Source organism: Marmota flaviventris, chromosome 3 (genome assembly GCF_047511675.1).
Source record: "Marmota flaviventris isolate mMarFla1 chromosome 3, mMarFla1.hap1, whole genome shotgun sequence".
NCBI lineage: Eukaryota > Metazoa > Chordata > Mammalia > Rodentia > Sciuridae > Marmota > Marmota flaviventris.
Window position 1 is genome coordinate 57,267,901 of NC_092500.1, and position 23,885 is coordinate 57,291,785.

Consider the following 23,885-nt stretch of genomic DNA (forward strand, 5'->3'; position numbering starts at 1 on the left):
CTGTCCTGTGATGTGTCATCCCAGCTGATGTGTCTATAAAGTGACTAGCTCTTTCCTAACGTGACTTCATTTTTATACTGGAAAAGGAATTGATTTTTTGCTTTCTTTGTTGCAGTGAGGAATTTCTTTTTCTTTCTGTTTTGAATTTGCAACTTAAATTTGTGGTACCAAATGGAGTACGGTGCTTAAATATAGCGGCAGTGTTTTAGTAGTAAGGAATTTTGATACATCAGCACTTCTGCTTCAGTCAGACAATAAGAAGAATAGAGACAGGAAAAAACTAAAAACAGGATAGGTAAACTTCTTCCATTTTAAGATAGACTATGGAATATTTATAACATGGGATATATGTATTTGGTTTCCAAATTCATTGCTTTGTTAATATTTACTTGAATGTAATTTACTTGTAGAAATCTGCATTTCATACAAAACAAATTGAATGTAATTACTCTCCTCAGGCATCTAAATACATCAAGTCTTTTGTGTGATTGCCAACTAAAATGGCTCCCACAGTGGGTGGCAGAGAACAACTTTCAGAGCTTTGTAAATGCCAGTTGCGCCCATCCTCAGCTGCTAAAAGGAAGAAGTATTTTTGCTGTTAGCCCAGATGGCTTTGTGTGTGGTGAGTATAAATATTGCCCTTGATTTTTATTCATTCTTTTTTTTTTTCTTCCCATTTGTTCAAATAATGGTTCTGAATAGATTTGCATTCTCTTAATAAAGCTTTTATTTCTGCTGAGGTTAACGAAAATGGTTCTTTAGTTTGCTGATTATTCTGATTTTACAGATGGGAAAGAGAGTTTTCTAAAATTTCTTCATCTTTGTTTTGGCATCAGGGTAGTTTGGTAGAAAGGGAATGAAATTGGATCTTGAGAGCACTGAATGATAGTCCCAGCCCTTTTTAGTCTCTGCATCTATGAAGTGAAGGCTCTGTTACTGCTTTTTCATATTGGCTCTGTTTTTGGTAGATGGGTGTTACTGTCTTTGGTGACACTGATTATTATGATTGATGTTTGCGTTCTTAATTTTGCTGTTCCTCATTTATGGAGAACATGGGAGAAATTGCAGTTCCTGATAGTAGCATTCAAAGATAGACCAGGAGCCTAGAAGTTTCTTAACTGCTTTCTGCTCTTCTCAACTCTAGGGTTTATTGTAAAACTTGTAGAAAAGAGAAAATTTTGTAGCTAAGGATTTTTAGGGTGCTTTAAAATTAACTGTTGGTGAGTAAAGCATTACAAGTAATAGCAAATTTGAATTCATGGTAATGATTTTAAGGTCCATTGTTCTAGCACTTGAGAATAGCAGCATTACAAGTCTGCTGATCCAAAGTTCACATTGCTAGTCAGTAGCAGATTGCAATTAAAAACTGAGGTTTCCATCTCTGATGCATATTCTATCTACTATATAACACTACACTGCTGTTCACTGTTAGCTACTAGGGAAATCTTTATAAAAATAAATGTGTGTATAAAACGTGCAGTCCAAATTTGCTTAAATTTAAGCATGTGTGTGAAGATACTTCAGAACTATATTTTCAGTAGCATTTACATATCTACTCAACACTGCTTTGCCTACTATATATATATATATATATATATATATATATATATATATATATATATTTGGTTGCAGCATTAAATAGTATCAGTAGTTTCTGGAAATAAAATCTCTGATGTAGCTCTTGGATCCAAATAAGCTTTTGGCATTCATCTGTAAAGGCCTGAGTTACTCCTTTCCAATGGTCCTTATTTCTCAGTTCTTTAATCTTAAGAATAAGCTCCTTATTAGTTTGAAACAAATACCTATACATTAACCTATACGTTATTATGAGTCTGAACCCTGATTTATCAGATGAGAATTCTAGGAAAATCTTGTTTACAACATGCAGTATAGCATTGAAAATTGGCAGCACTGGCTTTATCAGGGTATCCTCCATGTTTCATTCACACACATAAAAGGTTATTTATTTCAGATCACCCAAATAATACATATTGGGAGATCAGTTTCCTTCTGGGTTTAGACCATCTCTTAGAAACTGAAGTTCAAAAAAGGTGACTTTTCCAAAAAGTAACAGAGAACTAAAAATAACGGCTTAGAATGAAAGACTTGCTCAGCTGTAATTATAATGTAGCTTTGACAGGATAGAACAGCAGCGTGATTGATTGGCTGCTCTGAACTCCAGGCCAGAACTAGTGTCTCACTGTTAGACTTGGAGATGCTTCTCGTTTACTACAGGATTTTCTTTTCTTTTTCTGGTTGTTTTTTTTTTTTTTGGCTCTACCTGAATTACTTGTTTTTAATATTGGCTCTGTTTTTGGTAGATGGGGTGTTAATTACTCTCTTTGGTGATACTGATTATTACGATTGATATTTTCTCTCAATTTTGCTGTTCCTTATTTGTGGAGAATACAGGACAAATTATAGTTCCTGATAGTAGCATTCAAAGATGGTTCATGAACTTGGAAGTTTCCTAACCTTGTTCTTTTTAAAATAGTTTAATTAACACATGTTAATGGTATATCTTTATGGAGCACAGTGTGATGCTTCAATACATATACACACTGTCATGATCAGGGTGACGTGTATCTGTCACCTCAGACATGCACCAGTTCTTGGTGGTGGGAACATTGAAAATCCTCTCTGCTGGCTCTTTAGAAATAATCACTTAATTGCTGTCAACCATTGTGATCCTACCACATTGCTCAGTTTTAAATATTGTCTCATTTCCCTTGTGACTTCTTAACTGCTTTCTTCTTACATTTATACAAAGCACAAAGCATCTGGAAAAAAACTGGGTTTTCTGATAGTTTCAAGACAGCAGTCTTTTCCCAGGTAACCACAGCGGGCAGATCAGTCTGTCTCCAGGTGACACGAATAGATTGCTTTACAAACATTGTCCCAGGCTATTGCTTCGGCCGCATCTGCTGGGCTGTCTGTAAAACACACAGAGGTTGACCCTAAGATGCTTTTGGTTTTGTACTCCTTGGTGCTCAGGTTTGAGCAGTGTTCAGACTCTGGAGCCTTCACATTGTTGTTTCCTCCTCTCCATTTCAAACAGATGATTTTCCCAAACCCCAGATCACGGTTCAGCCAGAAACGCAGTCAGCAATAAGAGGCTCCAATCTGAGTTTTATCTGCTCTGCTGCCAGCAGCAGTGATTCCCCAATGACTTTCGCCTGGAAAAAAGACAATGAACTACTGCACGATGCTGAGATGGAAAATTATGCACACCTCCGGGCCCAGGGTGGCGAGGTGATGGAATACACCACCATTCTTCGGCTGCGCAATGTGGAATTTGCTAGCGAAGGGAAATACCAGTGTGTCATCTCCAATCACTTTGGTTCCTCCTACTCTGTCAAAGCCAAGCTTACAGTGAATAGTATGTAATCCTACTTTTCCTTTTTGCATTGGAAGACAACTTGTAGAAACAGAAAACACATGGTTTTCTTTCTCCCTCTCTCATTCCTAACCCTGTCTTTCCTGTCTCATAGTTTCCCACCTAACTCTTCCTTTCCCTACCTCTTACTCCACAAAATTAAGATTCTCAATTATTTGTATCTAAGCCAGCAGTTATGACGCTGTTGACACCTCACTCAATATGATAGGATGAATCAGACTCAGAACTGTAGCAGACATGTTTTGGTGTGTGGGAGTTCACAATCTACCACCCTGATTGGAGAGGCCACCAAGTATATCATCAAAACACACTGCCTTTAACTCAGAGATCTGAATGTGAATCCTGCCACTCCAGGCTAAAGCTGTGTTGCTTTCAGCAAATTACTCAACCTCTCTGTACCTCTGTTTCCAGTCTTCTAATTAAGGATAATAGTGCCCACCTCAGGTATTATGATCACTAAGTAAAATATTGTGTATAAAGTACTTAGCAGAATGCATTAGAATCTAGTTAGTACCTATAAATACAGTTAATGTCAGCTACTGTTAATAAAGTTATATCACTATTTCCTATGTGTTTTAGGTATACATATATATATATATATATATATATACACACACACATATACATGTGTGTGTGTGTGTGTGTATATATATATGTGTATATATATATATACATACATATATATATATAAATGTTTTTTAGTTGTAGGTGGACACACTAACTTTTATTTTATTTTTATGTGGTGCTGAGGATTGAACCCAGTGCCTCACACTTGCTAGGCAAGTACTCTACCGCTGAGCCACAACCCCAACCCCAGGCATAGTTTTATAAGAGGACCCTTACCACTTTATCATTTAACCTTTAGTACCTGCATGACAGAAGCTTTTTGTGTGATTCATTAACACATTCATTCAACAAATAATCATTGAGGCCTGGCACATAGAATATTTTGAATTAAAATCATAGTATAGAACATATCTAAAGTCTTAAAATGTTAGGGCCTCTAAGATGGACTTAAGAAAAAATTTTAAAACTAGATGAAATGAATAGTCATAGTAGAAAGAGATCAATTGACTTGCTGAAGATCTTAGTTACTGATTAAACTAAAAGTGCCCAGAATTATAGCAGGGAGCCCTTCAGTCTGAGGATCACATGACCTGTCTTTCATCCTGACTCCCTCACTTCTATTCCTGTGTAATCCTGAGCAGGTTACTGCATCTGTCTCAGTTTCCCTGTCCTGAAGTCAGCACTAAGCCTGTCCTACCTTTGTCAGGGGCATTTGGAATAAGAAGGAATCAGGGTGGATGCAGGCGGACCCTCCCCAGGCCCTGACACTCATGCCTGCGCTGCCTTTTGATTTCAGTGCTTCCCTCATTCACCAAAACCCCCATGGACCTCACCATCCGAGCCGGGGCCATGGCACGCTTGGAGTGCGCAGCCGTGGGACATCCCACTCCTCAGATAGCCTGGCAGAAGGACGGAGGTACTGACTTTCCTGCCGCAAGGGAGAGACGCATGCACGTGATGCCCGAGGACGACGTGTTCTTCATCGTAGACGTGAAGATAGAGGACATTGGGGTGTACAGCTGCACAGCTCAGAACAGTGCAGGAAGCATTTCTGCAAATGCAACTCTGACGGTGCTGGGTAAGAGGATTCCTGGCCACTCTGCAGTTTGTATCAGTCCTGCAAATATTATGGGCTCACACCAGAGCCTTGGTGGGAAGAAAACCATAGGGCACTGTCTGTTGCTAGAAAGAAAAAAGGGCTTCCCCAAAGCTGTGAAACCAGCAGAGCTTTGCACCTCTACATCAATGGCCCAGGAGGTGAATTTTTCCGTCCCTAGGAGAGGGAACAAGTAAAAGCTTTGACCTCTTTCATTTTTGCCAGGATTACTGCCTTCTACTGGGCATGTTGCATATTCTCCACAGTCTTTTAACACTATAAAGAACAAAAAATAAATGTATGAACATATTGGGAAGGACCTGTTCTCCCTTCTCAGCCTCCCATACCACTCTAGAAACCAAGGTTCTTGTTTAATCTTTTACCTAAACAAATGCTTCTTACAATTGTGATTACATTATAGTAATAACACATCTTTGAAAAAGTTAAAGTAACCTATTAAGATATCAAATAATAAAAGTAAATCATGTTTAAAATTTTAATTTAGACCTAAGCGCATTTGACAATACAAAGTTTTACCTTAAGAATATAAGCATTCTGGAGTTGTTTTTTGTTTTTTGTTTTATAAATCTGCCAACACACTCTAGTTCTTCAAATTATTTTAATATATTTTTTCTATTTTTAAAAACTATTTTATCAACTTCCCCCCACTACCAGTTTTCTAACCTTGGCAAGAAGGAAGGAGATTGAGCTGAAAGTAGTAATTATCTTCCTTACTTGGTGTTAGGAGTAAATGAAAGCAGAGTAACAAAAACCCAAAGGTTGCATTGTTTTTAGGCTCTTTAAGAGAGATGTCCAGCCTCTTTGGGGAGCTCAAGATTTTAGGCTGCAATTTGAATAAAAATGCTAGTTGTCGTGATATGGGAAACAGATTTCACTTAGGAAATTAAAACCCTAACTTGCCCTTTCAGAAACGCCATCCTTCTTGCGGCCTCTGTTAGACCGAACGGTAACCAAGGGCGAGACGGCCGTGCTGCAGTGCATTGCTGGTGGTAGCCCTCCACCCAGACTGAACTGGACCAAAGATGACAGCCCTTTGTTGGTGACCGAAAGGCACTTTTTTGCAGCAGGCAATCAGCTGCTGATTATCGTGGACTCTGATGTCAGCGATGCTGGAAAATACACGTGTGAAATGTCCAATACCCTTGGCACTGAGAGGGGCAACGTGCGCCTTAGTGTGATCCCCACTCCCACCTGCGACTCTCCTCAGATGACCGCCCCGTCTTTGGACGAGGATGGCTGGGCCACCGTGGGCGTGGTGATCATAGCTGTGGTTTGCTGTGTGGTGGGCACGTCGCTGGTGTGGGTGGTCATCATATACCACACCCGGCGGAGGAACGAGGACTGCAGCATTACCAACACAGGTGCGTCAGCAGAAGTGTGGCACGGGATGCTGTGGTCACATATTTGTGGTTCTGCAGTCATTTTTTCTAGAGTGTGTGTCTTACAGTCTGAGCCCATTTCAGAAGGGTGACTCATTCGTTTCAAGCTGCAGAAGTATTGTTAACTAAAAGTAACACTCAGCCTGGAATAAAGCTAATATTTAAAGATTAATACTTTTTATTAAAACCTCATTAGACTATCCTGGTGGCTGTGAGATAAAATCTAAATCAGAGTAAAATAGTCTCACAGGACGGTGGTGGAGAGTGACCCTAGACTTCCCAGGATTCCCCTTTACAGCATTTTTGTAAAGGGGATTGTAAAGGGAATTCACTGGGATTGTAATTGTGAGTCAGGAAGGGACCATCTTGACTAATTTGTGCAAACTGAGATATCAAATCAAGTATCATTCAAAGATTTAGTTACTATCCTATGAAAATTCTTGAGCCTTTTATCTTTTTATATATTTGTTTTGAAATTTGGAGTTGCGTCCAGTAGGTGATAAACTAGAACATCAGCTTATGTTTCCCAGAGCCCAAAAGCCCTCCTTTGCATCTCCCGAATACCACACATCTGGATAGTTTTGCCAGAGTTGATCTTCCCTTACTTCATTTGTGGAGCGACCAAAGCAGTAGTATCTCCTGTTCATCTGGAAAGCCTGGGGGACAATGACATTCATTTTTGGTTGACAGAATGCTTTTTTTTACAGATGAGACCAACTTGCCAGCAGATATCCCTAGTTATTTGTCATCTCAGGGAACATTAGCCGACAGACAGGATGGGTACATCTCCTCAGAAAGTGGAAGCCACCACCAGTTCGTCACTTCGTCAGGAGGTGGGTTTTTCCTACCACAACATGACAGTTCTGGTGAGTGTTTAAAATAACCATGACTGTAGTTGTTTGAAATCATATGGTAGGAGGCTCATCTGTAATATTAACTTTTATAAGAAATTGAAACACTGATATTTAGGACATGGCCTAAGATCACTAGCAAAACTGAAATTACATGGTTTTATATTCTTCTCTTAAATACTAGAAAATAATCATTGTTTCTGGCAATATAAGGAAACAGGCAGGTTAAGCAAAATTTAAGTCCTCCACGCAGTGTAATATTTCCTTATATTTGGCCCTGAATATCCTTTCTCCTTAAATAATTTCATACATGGTCTCCAAAGTCAAATGATTTAAATTCCTTCTGTTAGAGATATCTATTCTGACCCTTGTTTTAGGTGCTCCATGTTTTTGAGGGTCGTGGTGGAGGCAGGATGGTACAGGAGTAGTCTTGGCACACACCCATTCCCTGTGTAGGTTGGGCAGTGACAGTGCTCACTGGCGAGGTGGTTGTGAAAATGGAAAACTACACAGTGCTTGGCACAGACCAAGGACTCAGCAAGTGGAATCATTGATGTTATTTCAAACATTTTACCATTTTTTTTTTTAACCACAAGCATTTATTGAGTATTTGCTCTATGCCAGACTTCCTAGTCAGGAGGGAAGAGTATTTGTTTTCAATTTTTCAGTTTAGTCAGTGGTGAGACAAACAATTACATAAAGCATAACAGGGCGCTTGGCAAGTTGGTACTATCGCTGTAGAGATAAAAGAATATCTGGGCATGAATATTCTGGCTAGGCCCATTTGGTAGCAAAAAGCAGAGCCCCAAACTCATTCAAATATAATGAGGTTAATTAAAGAGACATGTATGAAAACCTGAAGGACAGAATTGGAGCATAATGTCAAGCTGCCCAGATGTAGCCAGGAGATGGGTCTGTTCCAAGAGCGGTCTAGAAACCCAACATTGCTGGGTCACTCTGCATGTCTGCTGCTCTCTCAGACCCTCACCCACCTTCTAAGCCCTCACTTTCTGCCTCCCAGGCATGTGGCCTGTCATAACAACCTTAACCTTGACATTGTTGTTTATCCTTGGACTTCTGTATCTTTTACTAACTGACATATCATTTTTTGTGCTGTTAGTTCAACTGCCTATAAGTGATTTTTTTTTTTTTTTGCCAGGCCTCATCTTTGAGCTGGGTGCTAGGAGGTCATGAATCAAATGCCAATCCCTGGTTCTGTTCATCTGTGATATTTTGTAGGATGTGGCTTAAACCTTTAGTGCTTTGGCTGCAGAATCCAAACACAGATCAGTTTCCCTTAGAAACCAGATGCCCTATTCAGTGCCAATTGGACCCTCCTTCAGTGAGCTGCCCCAAAATTACTTGGGTATCATCCATAGGCTTCAATAAATTCGGGAAAATAGGGGGGGACCTATACATTTATGCAGGTTTTCTTTTATATCATGTTCTATCCAAATTTCTATCTTAAAGTATGTAAAATGCTAAAATTGGAGAAAACCTTGAATGACACTAAGAGTAAAATTGACTCAGTGACTTGGATTTGTGTTTTAAAGGGACCTGCCACATTGACAACAGCAGTGAAGCTGACGTGGAAGCTGCCACAGATCCGTTCCTCTGTCCCTTTTTGGGATCTTCAGGCCCTGTGTATTTGAAGGGGAACGTGTATGGCCCAGATCCCTTTGAAGCCTATCATGCAGGTGTGTGGCATTCATCCTTATTTCTTCTGTTTCCCAGAAAGATTTCTAGAAGCGCTAACTATGTCTCCTTCTGGTATGCGTGCCCAATTAAAAAGGTTGCAGTCCAGACCCAAGAACAGCTTTAATGGACCACTATGAGCCTGGTTACATAAAGAAAAAGGAGTGCTACCCGTGTTCACATTCCTCAGAAGAACCCTGTGAGCGGAGCTTCAGTAACCTAGGGTGGCCTTCTCACATGAGGAAGGTCATTCACTCCGGCTACTCTCAGAATGAAGCGCCTACAATGAAAAACGTGTGTCTGAACAAGTCCTCTTTAGATTTTAGTACGAATCCAGAGCCAGCGTCAGTAACTTCAAGTAATTCTTTCATGGGTAAGTTTATTAAATTATTAGATGCCTAGTTTCCAGCCCAGACTCCAAGTTGCATGTAGCAAGAGCTTTGATGTCAGCTGTGTTTTTTTTTCCTTAATGATGTTACCATGATATCCAAAGAGCTAGTATAAATGTTTCTAAATGTAGAGTCAGAGGTAGGGATTGTACTTGGTTCTGTATTTAATCTATAACTAAGACTTGGGAGCTTTCTGGGTAACTCTGTGTGTGGCAACTAGAAGACAAGAGTTTAGGGAATGACTTAGGAGCTGAGCTTGTCAGCCATGTGGAAAAAGTGGTTTTGGGCTCTGGCAGCTTTTGGGGTGGAGCTGTGTGCTCTGCATGATTGTGGTTTGGTATGTCTGGTGGCTCCTAACTGAACCCACGGTAGAGGGGTGGAAAACAGCATCCTACCTAGCAACAGCTGCTTAGTCAGACAAGCTGAACTACCTTTGGCAAAGGAGGCCATCCAGCCTTAATGCCCAAGCTGGTGGTGGTAGACATTGGCTGGCACCAAGAGAAGCTTGTGGATTTTTTGGCCCAGTGCATGGGAACAATGGTACGAAAGAACTGAGATCCTCTTTTCACTGAAAGGAGCAGTGTGGGAAAATGAGCCACAACTCCCCTTGGTGTTTTTGTTTTTTCAAAAAAAGTAGAATTTTATTTTACACAGCTTTTAAGAAATTTTTGTGTTTTGTCATGGTGTGATTGTTTATTCTCCTTCTTGGAAAAATGAAAATGAAGAAAGGGTAAGGCACAGGGTTATTTTAAAAGAAACTTTCTATATTCAGGCACAGTTAGCTTATGCGTTACTATCCGTGTGACTTGTGTGGAGATTGTGGGCTCTTCAGTACTGAAGGGAGGATTTGGGGGAATGCGTGTTGGCATACTTCAGGCACTTTGTTGTGCAATAATTAATATTACTACAGGCCATGAAAAATGGTAAAGAGTAGATGCACTTGTTCAGTGGATAAGAAGGAGTTTTGATGTCATCTTCTGCATTATATGTTAATGTATTCTTATATCTGTCCATAGCACAGATGCACAAACTCCTGAGTAGCATGATGTTGAATGTATACAGAGCTTATTCGTGTTGATGCAGCAAGATGCTTCTTCATTTGCTGTGTATCATGTTGATTTACATGCTAGTAAAGTACCTGCGAGCTCAAGGGATGTTTTTCTTTCAGGTACATTTGGAAAGCCTCTGAGGAGACCTCACCTAGATGCCTTTTCAAGCTTTGGACAGCCATTGGATTTTCAGCCCAGAGCCTTTTGCTTGAAAGCTCCTTCTTCCCCTGACTTGGACTGTGAGTCAGAGGAAGAGAAAGAAAGGACAGATTTTCAGGAAGAAAATCACACTTGTACTTATAAACAGACCTTAGAAAACTACAGGACTCCAAATTTTCAGTCTTATGACTTGGACACATAGACTGAATGGGACCAAAGAAAAGCTTTAACATACTACCTCAAGTGGACTTTTATTTAAAAGAGAAAGAATCCTATGTTTTTAAATGGAGTTATGAATTTTAAAAGGACAGAATGCCTTATTTATACAGATGAACCAAAATTACAAAAAGTTATAAAAATTTTATACTGGGAGTAACTTTCATATAAAAATACCTTTTAAAGTATTTTATAACTTTTGTTTTATGCAAAAAAAAACCCTTATGTAAATTAATGGTATAAATCCACAACTATTTTATGTATTTTTATAATGCCAGAATTCTTTTTATTGAAAATGAGTACTAAAGCCTTTTAAATAATTCCTGTCTTGTACCTTTTTTGAATAGAGGTCACTTCATTTTATTTTGCACATTACATTTAATAAAACATGTCATTTTGATGCCACGCCCCATTTATACCATAGTAATTTTTCTGGTTTTTAACACACTTAAAACTTAATTAGTCCATATTATTGCATCACAAATTGATGAAAATTATATCCAGCCCATTAAAGACAAGACAAAAATGACCATTCTGCCTGCCTCTCAGGATTGTTGTAATACAGGTTCAAATCACATTGGTACCCCTGAAAGCACACTGTAAACAACACAGACCTACAAAGCTTTGAGAAAAATCCATTTATTTTTAGCTCTACAAACAAATAAAGAACTGTTGTTGTCGTCTGGTGTAAAACAGAACAACCACCATTACTTAAATCACTGTTCAACCCATGTCTCCTTAATTACAAAAATGCCTTCTGTTATCCAAATAGTTCATATCCACCATCCTTGGATTGTAACAAGAGTAGTTTATGGCACCTCTCAGTAGCTTGAAGGGCTATAATAGAGATGAAATTCCATCCTCTATTCTAGGTCATAATAGGATACTGATAGAATTCTTTCCTGTTCTTATTATTTTTTCTGCTATATGAGCAGTTTGTATATAAATGGCACTTCCAAGCTACTCTGCAACATTCTTTAAGAATTAAAAATATTTTCCTAATTTGGTCATTGCTACTCCATTGGTTAAAAGCTAGACATCAAATCTGTTACTTAAACACACAAAAATTTGTTTTACAGTATTAAGTAAAAAATCTTACATGACAGACCTATCTATACACACAGAAAAATGAGCATAGTCACATTTTCAAAACTAGGTGACCTAGTTTAAAGTAATTAAATGAGGTAAACTTATTAAGTTCAATAATTTGGGTGACAAAACTGGACTTTTTTCTTTAAGTAAATCCTTGTTCATATGTGTAGTTTGAAGAAAGCCCTCTTTCCCAGGATAAATTAAATTGGCATGAAAGAACTTAATATAGCATATTAAGCTTTAAAATCTCCTAAACTTGAAGGGGTGAATCTATGCCATTTGCAGTTCTTTGAACTAAACTGAAAGCAGCGATTGGAAAAGCAGATTTTTCTCTGAGGATACGTTGGAGGTAAAGGTTTCCTGCTCAGTGAGTTTAGGCCTTAGTTGTTTGTGAGCCAGAAGTCTGAACCCAAATGCCTTAAGATTTTCTTCCTTTAATTTAGAAGCCAGAGTCCAAGACAGGAAGTTGATCCTTTCTTGGACCACCAGTGACTAAGAACAGAGAAATAATTTTGTGTGCTTGGCTTTATCGTACTGCCAGATTTTCAAAATCTTATTGTTAATTTGTTTTCATTATTGCCAGATGTGAGGCAGACATCGATTGGGGTTTTACAATGATTACGAACTGCTTTTAAAGGATTTCGTTTTTCCAGACATAAGCATAAAAGTTCAATCAATGCCTGAAATTCAAAAATTCATCAATATGATTTTACCCTTTTACTCTGCCTATGTATTGAAACTTAGAATTAAATATAATCTTAATTGGAAAGAAAAGGAGCTTGATTTTTCTTTGATGTTTATAGGAAAATAATATGTGAGTCTTTAATATGAGACTCCATGTTGAATTAACAAAATGAACTAGTAGGTATTAAGACATCCTAAAACAGTATGAACTTAAGAGAAACAACCAAATATAGATAAGTGTTAGATCAGTAGTTTATGTATTTATTTTATTTTTGTGATGCTGGGAATCAAACCCAGTCTCTTGCACATACAAAGCAAGCACTCTGCCACTGAGCTACATCCCCAACTTTGTAATCACTTGGTTTATTTGTTAGAAAAGATGCTTTAAATTTTCAGTTTCATTTTCCTATGTTTCTTAATAGAAGACCATTCAACATAGAGCATATCTTAATAGATATTCACACCTTTTGTGATTTTTTTTCTGAATTCTATCATTGACCCTAATAAGATAGTTATGTATAATCTCACCCATTTAAAATACTAGAGAAGAAATATCACTTAATAGTGGCAATATTTTAGAAAAAAAAGTTAATATCTTTGGAACATGTAGAATTAATTTTCATAGCCATTCCACAGAAGGAAGCCAAAGTTATTTCTCAGAATAGAGCCAATCACTACTTTTAAAATATTGATATAAAACAGGAAAGTAATATGGTATTTGTACATCCTTGAGGGGTTTTAGTCCTGATGATGATGTGATAGAAGAAATTCATAACCAATATTACAATAGATGGGCTACATTAATATATTTCAAAGAGAATAAGAACCAAAGTCATTGCAAAATGCCTGCTCTGTCCTTCCCACTCTGGGAAACGGCAGAGATTGACCTTGTGTAAGAGGATAATTTAGAACTTGCTGTTTTTTAAGACAATGTTCTATTGACACATTGGATTATACAATGTCTTGCCAAAAAAAACTATTAGTCTTCAAAGAAGAGTACAATTTCTTCTGAATTGAATCATTTCAATACTCTAGAATATCCAGTTACCAAAACTTATCTTTTCCATGAGGCAGTTTCTTTTATGTATAATAAGAGAGTATTCTACAGTCTGGAGAAATTCAGATTTGACCTAAAATGGCACAGAGGCATTTTAGTTGGTATTTTATTTTAATGGTGTATAGAGGGTTTGTCCATGTATATCCATGGAACAATTTCAATATTTTAGGTATCCCTCTTTTTGTTTAAAGAAATTGATTCTGGGTGAGATATCCTTTTTTTGAGGGGGGTGGGACTGGGGATTAAACTCAGGTTCACTAAATCACTGAGCCACATCCCCAGTCCTATTTTGTATTTTATTTAGAGACAGGGTCTCACTGAGTTGCCTAGCACCTTGCTTTTGCTGAGGCTGGCTTTGAACTTGTGATCCTCCTGCCTCAGCCTCCCGAACTGCTGGGGTTACAGGCATGTGCCACCACACCTGGTTCTGGGTGAGATTTCTTTTGATAAAATGTTTGATTTAACACAGTATAGTGTGTGTGTGTGTGTGTGTGTGTGTGTGTATGTATGTGTGTGTGAGAGAGAGAGAGACTGACTAGAGATTGATCCCATGGCCTTGCACAGGCTATCAAGTGCTGCACCACTGAGCTACATCCTTAGCCCTTATTTCATTTTTTCCCAGACTTGTAATCCTTTGGCCTTAACCTCCCTAGTGGCTGAGATTATAGGCATGTGCCTGGCTAGTCTGTTCTTACTGCAAGATTTCTAGTTCATTATCCATTCCAATTATATTTAGTATCTGAATTCCAAAGCCGGATTCCCTATCCTTCTATAGGTTAGATACCCATGAGCATACAAAAAATTTAACTAATGCTCTTGTGCGGCTTTTTGTTTTTTAATGAAATCACATTTTTTTTAAAATTAAAGAATTTGTAAGAATACTTTTTAAAGAATAAAGTAATTCGCAATTGTTAAAATTTAAATTTTTGGATTTCTGTATTTTCTACTTTTCATATATTTTTTCTTGGGTTTTACGGTTGAGTTTGACTTTAACAAGTATTTTTAAAATTAGTTTTGAATACAACACCTAATACCTTCACAAGATTGTTGTCATGGTTTTGGTGGAGGTCAGACTCCTCCTTAAGCATGCTAGGCAAGTACCTTACTGCTGAGTAACATCTCCAACCCCAATATCTCCAGTGGTTATTTTCAAACTTTTGCACGTGGCTTTTTTGACATATCTACAATTCAGGGTTAAAATTTGGTAACAATTATCAAACAGTTTCTTACAGGCTTGGTCATGTTTTTTGCCTGGGTGATGTAAAAAATAGTAAAATGATCCTTGTCCTAATTATCAGTGGCACAGGATGCAGCTTCATAATTAAATAACTGATAATGTCATAGCTTAGTAGACCACTGTAACTGGCACTAATTTCATATTTAAAATGTTTGCTTCCTAACTGAGTTACCTAGAAGCCTTACTTCACCTCACCCAGCATGTCTGACACTAAGCTGATTATCTGTTTTCTCCACCTGCATCCCAAACAATTCCAGTTCTCGTACTTCCTTGTTTAATTATCAGTAATCACCATTCCTGTTGACTTTGCACCTGAATTTTCTCCAGGCTGTTGGTGGCTTCCTCTTATCCCATTGCGGCAGCTGAAGTTCACACCCTTATCTGCCTCTTACAGCAGAGTCATTAGGCCTCTTCTCACCCCACCCCTTGACTTCTTCCATTCATTGTCTTCACTGTTTCCAGAAATATTTTTTTTAAAGAGATCCGAACAGGTCACCTCCCTATTTAAAATGTGCAGTGGCTAATTTCAAGTCCTAGTTAAGGCACAGAAGACCTTTCACACTCTGATCCCACCCAGCCCACTCTTCAAGCCCTGCTGCCCTCATCTACCTCCACACCACTCCCAATGTCTCAACCATCCAGTCCTCCTTATCAGCCCTATGCACAATGTCCTTGCACAAGCTAAATATCTCATCTTTGGTTCAGTAAACATTTATTGAGTGGCTACTGTATTTGGTGCTGTCATATGCTATGGATGTGATAACTATTAAAATAAATATTCTTCCCTTAGGAAACTCCTAGATGACAAAATCATCGCCCCTCTATTTACTTTAACTCCAAGCACAGCAAACTCCCCCGCCCCCGGCCCATAGGACTCTATAGAAAGTATCATGCGAACATCAGGGAAGTGGTTGGTTACAAAGCCAGCTATGATGTTGTATGGCAAATAATAAAAACAGTTAATCTGTATGTCAATAGGAAATTTTCTAGAAGGAAGTAAAGAGAGTGCAATGGTTTGGAAGGAGTTTGTTCCCAAGATTTCATGTGTTGGAAGCTTGGTTCCGAGTGTGGTGATATTAAGTGGCAGTACCTATAAGAGATGGGGCCCAGGACAAGGTGATTGAGTCATTGGGGTCATCATCCTCAGGAAAGTGTAAGTAATCCTTGCAGGACACTGGTTAGTTCCTCCAGAGAGAGTTGTTATAGAAGAGCAAGCCTGGCCCCTCCATGTGCTCTGGTGTGATATCTCCCACAAGTATTACTGTCATTGTGATCCTATCACTATGTGGTCCTCAACAGAGCTGGCTCAAGGCCTTTGAATCTCCAACACTGAGTAAAATAAACTCTATAAGTACCCAGCTTCAGTTATTTCATGACAGTAATGGAAAACAGACTAATACAGAAGTCAAGGTTTCTGTGGTTTTTTTTGAAACAAAATCAGTATATGATGTGGTCTAATACTTAGCAGAAAAACAAATTCATATGCAGTGTTCTAAAGGTAAAATGGTAGTCAGGTGTGTCAAGACATCTTTTTTTTTTTTTCTGTAGGAAAAGCAAGTGATTGATTCCACATGAAAAAGTATAGAAGCTGTGGGAACTTGAGATGTCACTGAAGAGAGAGGTTGCTGTCCCTCTCTTTGATTTCTAATGTCCTTAATCCATAACTATGGTTATCAGAGTTTTATAAAGCAATATATCTCATTCCTTAACCTCACCTCTGAATTCTCCATTCTCCCATTTGTACTTGTTGTTGTTTTTTTGCTTTGTATTGGTACTGGGGATTGAACTCAGGAGCACTTAATCATTGAGCCACATCCCCAGCCCTATTTTGTATTTTATTTAGACACAGAGTTTCACTGAGTTGCTTAGCACCTCGATTTTGCTGAGGCTGGCTTTGAACTCATGATCCTCCTGCCTTAGCCTCCCAAGCTACTGGGATTACAGGCGTGTGCCACCATGCCCAGCTTCATTTGTACTTCTGAAAAGCATTGCTCCTTTTTCACCTAGGGAGATGAGAAATTGCTTGAATTACTTGAAACTTCTTTGTCAAAATCACCAAACTCCTAACTTCCAAACTCAGTAAACATGTTTATAATCTTTATTTACTGGACTAATATGTTGTTGCATACTCCATTATGAATCTCCACATTCTTCTAATCCTACTTAAGTTCCACTGATCATTGTTTCTTGGTCTCTTTTATTGATACTTTTTACATGAACCATTTCAAAAGCAATGTTGCTCAGAATTTAATTTTCTTGGAGTCTGATGTCGATCCTTTACCAAGGTTTTTATTTGGTCAGTATGTGATTTCTGATCTGATCACTTTCAATCTTTACCATTTTTGGAATATGATTCCATGTTTATGAGGTATCTAAAGTAGTCAAATTCATAGGAACAGAAATTAGAATAGTGTTTACTGGTACTGGGGGTGCGAGAAACAATTGCTGCTTAATGGGTATAGGGTGCTAAATTTAAAAATACAAAAATTCAGGGGTTGTGTTCTACAACAGGGTGCATATACTTAACAGTAATTAACTAGGAAAAAAAACATTAAGATGGTAATTTTTTTTGTTAATTTTTACCACAATAAAAAAGTTATAATCAGACTATACCTAAACTTTTTCCTAACATGGAAGTCTTCAGTTTTGTCAGATTCCAGAGAAACAAAACCAATAGAGATGTAGGTGGGGAGGAATTTATTGGAAATAGGCTAACATGATTATGGAAGGTAGAAAGTCCCACAATATACTACCTGTAAGCTGGAGAACCAAGGAAGATGGTGACAAGATACAGTCTACAGTTTGACGTTGAAGGCCTGACAAACAAGAGACCGTGGCATAAGAGTCCAAAGCTGAAGGCTTTGGAACCTGCAGCTCTGATGTCCAAGAGGAGGAAGAGATGTATATCCCAGCTCCACAAGAGACAGAATTCACTTTCTCCACCATTTTCTTTTATCTGGACCCACAATGAATTGGATGATGCCTGCCCACATTGGTGATGGTGGATGTTCTTTACTCAGGCCGCTGATTCAAATCCTCATCTCTTCTGAAACAGTCTTACAAGTATGGTGAGAAATAAAGCGTCAGTTATCGGGTATCCCTTGACCTAGTCCAATTGATGCATAAAATTAGCTGTCACAGTGAATTTATGCTACTATCCTGTGAGGATCACTAACATTGGGATTATTTCTGCCAATCTGTCCCGTTTCTCACATCCTTTTCTTTCTTCATTTTCCCCCTTTACTGACTTCTGTTACACTGATAGAATTTTCCATGGTCACTTTTCTTTTTCCTTGCTAATTTGGAGCCTATAGCTTGTATTTTTATTATTTGGGAAGTTGCTAATAAAATTTTAACACACACTCTCTCTTTCTCCCTTCCTCCCACCCACCTCCCCCTCCCTCCTTCATCTTTTTCTAATAAAAGATAATGCTCTTCTGTCCTCCTTAACACATTTTTTTCCTGTATGTTGAATTCCCACCTCTTGCCATCTTCACTGATGTTTCTAATTTTTTTCTACATTTTTTATTAGATTGACCAACGTATTTTACCATTCATTCAATCACTTTTGTTTTAATATTCGGTTTCATTACTTTGGGTTTATTTTTCTTCTTGATGGACTATATTTCTCAGTATTTCTTTTAAACTATTGGAAACTACATTCTCATGGCTTTTGGGGGTTTAGAGTTACCATCATCTTATCCTCCCTCTTGAGTTATGGTTTAGCATGATAAAAAGTATTAAATTTAGGTAGATTTTCCTTAGCATTTCAAAGGCATTTCTTCACTGTCTTCCAGAATCTTTGGTTGAAATCTGCTCGCTAGTTGTCATTCTTTGCTGTGGTCCATCTTTTCTATCTGGTAATTTTTAAGAGTGTCCACATTATCTATGATGCTTTCTAGCTTCACTCTGACATCAAGGTATGGGTTTATTTTTATTTTACATATGACACTCAGGATGGACATCTAATCTGAAAATCCATGTCTTTGATTCTACAAAATTCTCAGCTTGTTTTTTGGTTTGTTTTTTTGTTTTAGAAAATTACATGCCTGTCTATTTGCTTTTGAATTCACATACCATTTTAAGATGTGTTTTGGCGCTTCAAATAAGCTTTCACATTTTTCATTTATTCTCCTGTGTTCTTTCTAAGTGAATGCCAGGAGTAGGTGAATCCTCTTTCTTTAACAACATTCTAGAAGGTCTTTGCTTTTAAATTCAAGGGCTATATTTTTATATATGTAAGAACTCTGGGTGTTTCTGTTTTTAGCCATTTCTTCTTGAATTGTATCTTCCAGCTTGTGTTCCACAAACTTTTGAGGTGTAATTTTTTTGTGTGTCTCTAACAAATTTAAAATAATTTTGAAATCACATGAAGACAATTTCATTATTTTTATTTTTCCCAGATTGACGCTGTCTCCCACTTGTCAGTCTTGTTGATTGTCTCTCTTAGTGTTGGTTTTGGTTATGTTCTTTGGAATTTTTGTTTGCAGGTAGACTGTTCTTCTGTCTCTGCTTTTAAGTTACCTCTCGAGTTTTAGTGATTTAATGACTATCTTGGGCTACCATTGGAATGCTGTGCCAGAGCATTGGAATATGGTCATGATTTGGGTACCTATCACATTTAGTCACAGAGCTGGCAGCCAGCTTGGTTCAAGTCCAACTTTTCTCCTTCGAGCACTGCAGGTGCACCAGATTGACATTTGCCCTAGCCTTGGTCAATGGTCACTGCTTTTTTCCATTGCTTTCTGTGGGTGGAGAACCCTCCTCTACTATTCAGTCTCTTGCAATGAGTCAGGCTCTATTTCCTGCAACACTGAGGAACTCTTGGCCAACTTCTAGATCTCGCTGTCGCTTTTCTTACTTAGAGGTCGATAGAACCCTAACTTTAGCCTCTGTTACTGCTGTATACTCTGTGTGTGTGTGTGTGTGTGAGAGAGAGAGAGAGAGAGAGAGAGAGAGAGAGAGAGAGCTGTTATTATTGTGTTGGGTTGCTAAAGTCCTACCCATGGATATGTCCATCTTATCTTTTAGTGTGGCTATGCCTCATACTTAGGCATACATACATACATATAGACATGCATGTTTGTCTTGGTTGTGGGGAAGGTTAGAACAAGAAATCATAGTACCATCCTAACCAGGGAGGGAACTGCAAGGGAAAAAATGAAAAAGATACCAAAATTATAGTTTTTGTGATTAAGTGGATGGTAGTACCGCTCACCAAGATAGAGAACATAATAGGTTTACAGAGAGAAGATGATATAATTTATTTTATACAGTTTGAGGGATTTATCAGAAAACAAAGGAAATTTTAATAGACTGTTAGAAATAGCATGAAGTTCAGAAGAGCAAAAATAAATGTGAAGAGATGGGAATCATTAGCTTTAGAGTCTTAAGTCTGAGAGGTTATGAGTTTGTAGAATAAATAAGAGAACCAAATGGGCAGAAGATACACAGATGAAGTGGAATTAAAGTCTGAAAAAAAGGTTTCAGAAAGGTAATAGAAAATAAGGTATAAAAGAGTTTTAAAATGTATTAAATAACGTAAGATTATTCATTTAACAAACATGTATCACCTACTTTTTATGTAAAGCATGAATGTTCCACTCGCATAAATATGATGATGAAATAAGTAAAAGTTGGTGCTGCCATGGATCTCATAATGAAAGGGAGATAATAAATCAAATAAATGCTGTATGGTACGTTTCATAGTGACAAAGGCTAAAAATAAAAGTAAAGCAAAGAAATGGGTGTAGCATTATCAGGTATAGGGACTGAAACTTTAGATAGAATGGCCAGAGAAAATGTACTCATTTTATTATGTCATAAAAAAGTGACGGATCCAGCAACATAGTATCTGGGGGGAAGCGTTCGCGTTCCACATGGAGTGGACAAACCACATGTGCACAGGTGGTGTTTCAGGATCATGAAAGCAGTGGCCAAGGCAGAAAGCGGTAGGAGGTGAATCCAGACAGGTAATAACAGGTGTCAGATGCTGAGACCTTAAGTGATCAGCATCTGGCATTGTCTCTGTGGAACAAGCATAGGCCTTGAAGGGTTTCAGTCGGAGGAGAGACCTGTTAATAGATTTATTGATTGATTTATTTTAAGGCTGAGAATTGATCTCAGGTCCTCATGAATGCTAAGCATTCACTCTGTCACTAAGCCATCACACTGTCCCTTACCAGGTTTATGTTACATCTGTGGATAATGGAGTGAAAAAGGCAAAATTAGAAAAAGAGACTGATTATGTAACCATTTTTATTATCTAAGCAAGACATGATAGTCTTTTCATTGGGGGTATGACTGTGAAGGTACTGAGAAATATATGGCTTACATATTTTGAATTTAGAGTGAACTGGATATGTGAATGACGGGGATGTGGAGTACAACAGAAAAAGTGGAATCATGGATGACCACAAGGGTTTGTGTGAGAATGATGGAATTAATCTCAGATGTCTAATCTCAAATGGGAACACTGTGGCAGGACCAAGTTTATAGTCGAGAATGTCAGCTTAGTTTCAGACAGATACACGAATTCTTAGTGATATTTTAATGGAAATGACAAGTTGGCAGTCAAATATGTGAATTGGGGATGAATTTACAAACTCAGGACTTATTAGCATAGAAATAGTCTTTGGACCAAATTAGTTAACCTAAGGAGCAAGCAGAGAGAGCAGGGCTCGCTACCAATAAGAGGCCTGGGAGATAAAGCACATTCATCTAAGTTTATTGAGAAGGAACCACAGGTAGTGTTCTTGGAAGCCAAGTTTAAAAAAGAAATGTGTCAAGAAGAAGGGAATAGCTGACTACGTCAAATCTGCTTATGGGACAAGAAAGATGAGGACTGAGGGTTTATCAATTGATTTATTAATGTAGAGATCATTGGTGATCATGACAGTATTTTTGATGGAGTCATGGGTGCAAAAACTTGAATACGATGGGTTGGAGAGAATGCAAGAAAAGAGATGAGATACAGAAAGCATGAATAATCTTTTCAAGGCATTCTACTGTGACAGAAGAGAGAACAGGAGCAGCCCTGCAAGAGAGAATTTAGGTAAAGAGAAGTTTGTTTTCTTGCATAAGAGGATACATAAAAGCCCAGCATATTTGTGTGTTAATGAGGAAGATCTAGAATTAAAAACTGCTGATGCACACAAATTAGAGAGAGAGAGAGAGAGAGAGAGAGAGAGAGAGAGAGAGAGAGAGAGAACACAGAGAATTGCAGGGTCAGAGAGTGTAGTGTTCCAGTGGCAGCCTCAACAATGAGCATGGACTACACAGTTCCATGCCAGTGTCAGACAAGCAAATAGACCATCCTGAGTACTGACACTGGGGAGTGAGGACATATGGTCGGGGGAACTTGTAGGAGTTCTCTTTTATCTTCTAGTTTCTCGAGGATTAGGAGTCAATGAGACTGAAAATAGGGGAATTGTTAGGGATTTGATACTAGCAGAGTGGAAGAGATATGGTAGTGACATCCACAGTGACGTCTAGGTTGCCCTCTGAGCCCACCTGAGCTTAGTGCATACTTGTGGTATGTGCTACAGTTTTGTTCTGCTGTGCAGGCGCAGGCAGAGGAAAAGCAAAGATTTGAATTTATTCGGGATTATAGCTGTATCACACAAGTACAGTGAAGCAAAGGAGAAATGGAATTATATGTAAGGGGTACTTATAGAGGTTGGCCATGGAATTTGCCTGGGGAAGAAGAAATGAGAGCAAAGATTTCACCCTCAAGAAGATCCTGTTGTTGAAAGTGTTGCTGGAGGGAGTCCAAGTCTTATGGGAAGTGTCCTGCATGGTTTAGAATCACTCACATGCCAAAGTTTATTATCCTTCGGTGTTGACAATAGTTTTCTCATTTTACAGATAAGAAACCAGATACTCGTAAGAATCACAAGTCTTTCCCTAGGCCAGTGAATGCTAGAGGATCCATGATACAAACACATTTCTGAGTTCATTGTCGAAGACACATTTCTCCAATTCCATTACCATGGAAAACTCTAACAGAATGCAGGACAGAAATGGCCTTTATTTTGAGTGTTCATATGCTTCTGTCAGACCAACATCAGAAGAGCACTGGTGGTAGGACCTACGTTATAGTGAGGCAGATAGGGATTTTGAAGTGAAGACAATAAACACAGACCATGTTACTAAGGAGTATGGCAGGAAGGGAGGTTGAAAGATGAATTTATATCTTGAAGTAGGAACAAGGTTAAAAGAATTTACTCTTAGGGTAAGGATAGAATTGAGTGAGTTGGTAAACTCCAAAGAAAGAACTAATGAAAATCATTCTTACAAATATATAGTTACCTTAGCTAATTGAGAACCATAGTATGTCAGATGGATTTTACAAGTCAGTGAAATAAAAGCCTATTTAAGAAATTTAGGTCATGGTAGATATATTGTGCCTGGAAGCTATAATTTTGATTCCTCAATTGAGTAATTTTCAGGGTTTGAGCTTGTGAATTCTAATGTCTTTTTTTTTTTTTTCATAAACTAGATCCCCACCCTGTGCCCAGATAAAACTGAAACAACACATTTCTATTAACACTATGCTTTCTGAGAACCCCAAAAGATAGCTCATAGACTCTGGAATCCTATTGATCACATTTAAAAGATTAATGTATGAAAGGGTAAGCTAACTCTTTAATGATGTGCTGTATGATTAAATTACTACTTTGTGACCTGCTAATAAGCTACTGGTAAAAGCAGTCAAATTATGTATTTATCTTTTCATTGTCAAGAAGTTTCATCAGCTTTCTCAGAGGAAAATTGAAAAGAAACATATAAACTCAATCTACTTAATATTTTAACATGATTGAATTTATTTTTAGGTCATATTTTTGGAAATTTCTAAGGTGGTTTACCACTGAGAGAAGTGTGTTACAGGATGAGAATAAGGGGAAACTCTACTAACAACAAATTATATCAGACCTCATTAATGCTTTTCTACTTAACCGTGGAACCGAGCATGAAGACATTATATGGATGAAAAA

At 38.0% G+C, this 23,885-nt stretch overlaps 1 protein-coding gene across 1 annotated transcript in view; it reads left to right on the forward strand.

The window, feature by feature from the left end:
* Positions 1-10,971, forward strand: part of Lrig3 (leucine rich repeats and immunoglobulin like domains 3) — a 45,030-nt gene extending 34,059 nt beyond the window's left edge. Inside the window, exons 12-19 of the mRNA XM_027928556.3 lie at positions 459-622; positions 3,059-3,379; positions 4,761-5,042; positions 5,990-6,442; positions 7,168-7,326; positions 8,865-9,008; positions 9,104-9,379; positions 10,564-10,971. Of these exons, the coding sequence (XP_027784357.1) occupies positions 459-622; positions 3,059-3,379; positions 4,761-5,042; positions 5,990-6,442; positions 7,168-7,326; positions 8,865-9,008; positions 9,104-9,379; positions 10,564-10,805 (2,041 nt within the window). The 3' untranslated portion in view covers positions 10,806-10,971. The remainder of the gene's footprint in view (positions 1-458; positions 623-3,058; positions 3,380-4,760; positions 5,043-5,989; positions 6,443-7,167; positions 7,327-8,864; positions 9,009-9,103; positions 9,380-10,563) is intronic.
* Positions 10,972-23,885: the final 12,914 nt, after the last annotated feature.